The following is a 1,925-nucleotide window of genomic DNA, read 5'->3' on the forward strand; positions in this document are numbered from 1 at the left end:
TCTTAACAAAACAAACACATCTACACTCCAGTTTACCTTAAGCTACCATATTACATGAAGGCGTCAGAGCACGTTTCCATTATTTAGTCAAACATTAACATATAGCATTTTATTTTATAAATTAGTTTATCATGAGACATATAATGAACAGCACTTTATCTTACTATATTCTAAAATGGCTTAAAGAAATCTTTATCAGAGCAGCTACAGATGAACAAACATTATGATACTTTATTACGTACTGATTACACAGGAAGTGGAAGCTGTGTTAAAGATATAGCTTAAAAACATCTGAGAATTAAAAAGTGCTAAGAAATTCATTCTAATGTTCAAAAGCTCCGTAACGAGTTCTTTATTTGTCTCCATCAAAACTACTTGATATTGATGGTTGTGTATGATAGGTTTCAGGGAAAAGTATAGTCACAAGTATCCCTATTAAAGGATAAAAATACAATAGGTATATGGGAATGAAATTATAGAGCTATGTACGAGATTTTTACAAGTGAATATTAAACCATGATATAAGTTACGTTGCTTTATCAGTAAAGTTTTGACATAAATTGTCGTTTTATTGTTGCGGTTATATAACTTTTGTGTAATATATAAAGGAAATATACTAGTGAAACTAATAATGAAAAATTAAAAAAATCCAGATCTTTGAAATACATAAATAAGAACACATCTTATTTCTTGAATAACAACACTTGATTCTGACATATCTTACCTATGAATGAAACAGTCGCTGTCACACAAAATGTAGCAAACCATCATAAAGAAGAGCTAATACGATGGAGAACTAAAGGTCAGAGAAAGAAACAAGATGTCTGGAATAAAAGTCATGAACCATCAGTTAAAACACGAACAGTTTATTTTATGTATTGTAGCAAGGTATCGACTTTATTTTTAATATTTTCAAATCTAGAAGATAAAATTTGTTTAATGTAAGTAAACCTTCACTAAGAAGTTTGGTCTTTAACTTTTCTCATGGTTTTCAAGAGAAAACTCAGGCGCCCTCAATGTTTCAAAACTTTTGGTTCGTGTTAATTCGGGTCAATCATTTCTCTCCTTATCTTTAATTATTTGCCAGAATTTATTCCCATCTTATCATGTATTTCAACGATTAGTCACTAGATGTCAGTAAAAATGCAGTTTGTGCTGATGGGATTTATTGTGAATTATATATCATAAACACTGGATATGTAACTCGTATTTATTTAGCATATTTTGTGCAAAAACATTATAACGGATTATAAAAGGGCTTTTGTTTCATTAATAAATAAGTATAGATTATCAAAAAGCGAAATAAAAAACCTGACTTTTTTAGCTTATTTTCAAAAATAGCCTGACACACAAGTGGTTAAACAAACTTATTTAATAATAATAATTTCTTTAGCGAAACATTTACTTGAATATCTATTAAGTTACGATTCGGTAATAAAAATATTGATATTATGGTGTTTTTCTTAACATGTTGGTGATCCATGCTCTACACTTACTGATGTAAAAGTATCATTCAGCAACAGCAAAAAGAAAAAAAAAAAGCTCACAAATCCAGATCATCTACATCAACTCTTCTCCATAAGGTGTCGGCACCAGAGTGAACAGTAATACCCTCATAATTCCAAGCAAGAGAAGACTCGTTAACTTTAGATTTATAATTATATATATTTTATGATTCAATTAGACTAAAGTTAAATAAAAAGTACAACATTACAAGAAACCTGAAACAACAGTTTGATAAACATTGAAAGGTTTTATAATGTTTAATCTACAGATAGGTTTTTATTACACGTACATATTATTATGTCCTGATTTTCTTTAAATGTATATTACTTTGTGTATCAACACCGTCATGGTGTTGGTACTTAGTTTGTAACTAAAGGTAACTAAAGGATAAAAAAAATTGTAACATTTACCACAAAGTT

General features: G+C 28.9%; 1 protein-coding gene across 1 annotated transcript in view; it reads right to left on the reverse strand.

Moving 5' to 3' along the window:
* Positions 1 to 352: 352 nt before the first annotated feature.
* LOC111083094 overlaps positions 353 to 1,925 on the reverse strand; it is a 7,914-nt gene continuing 6,341 nt past the window's right edge. Inside the window, exon 3 of the mRNA XM_022379349.1 lies at positions 353 to 432. Within this exon, the coding sequence (XP_022235057.1) occupies positions 353 to 432 (80 nt within the window). The remainder of the gene's footprint in view (positions 433 to 1,925) is intronic.

This window comes from Limulus polyphemus, unplaced genomic scaffold (genome assembly GCF_000517525.1).
Source record: "Limulus polyphemus unplaced genomic scaffold, Limulus_polyphemus-2.1.2 Scaffold8153, whole genome shotgun sequence".
NCBI lineage: Eukaryota > Metazoa > Arthropoda > Merostomata > Xiphosura > Limulidae > Limulus > Limulus polyphemus.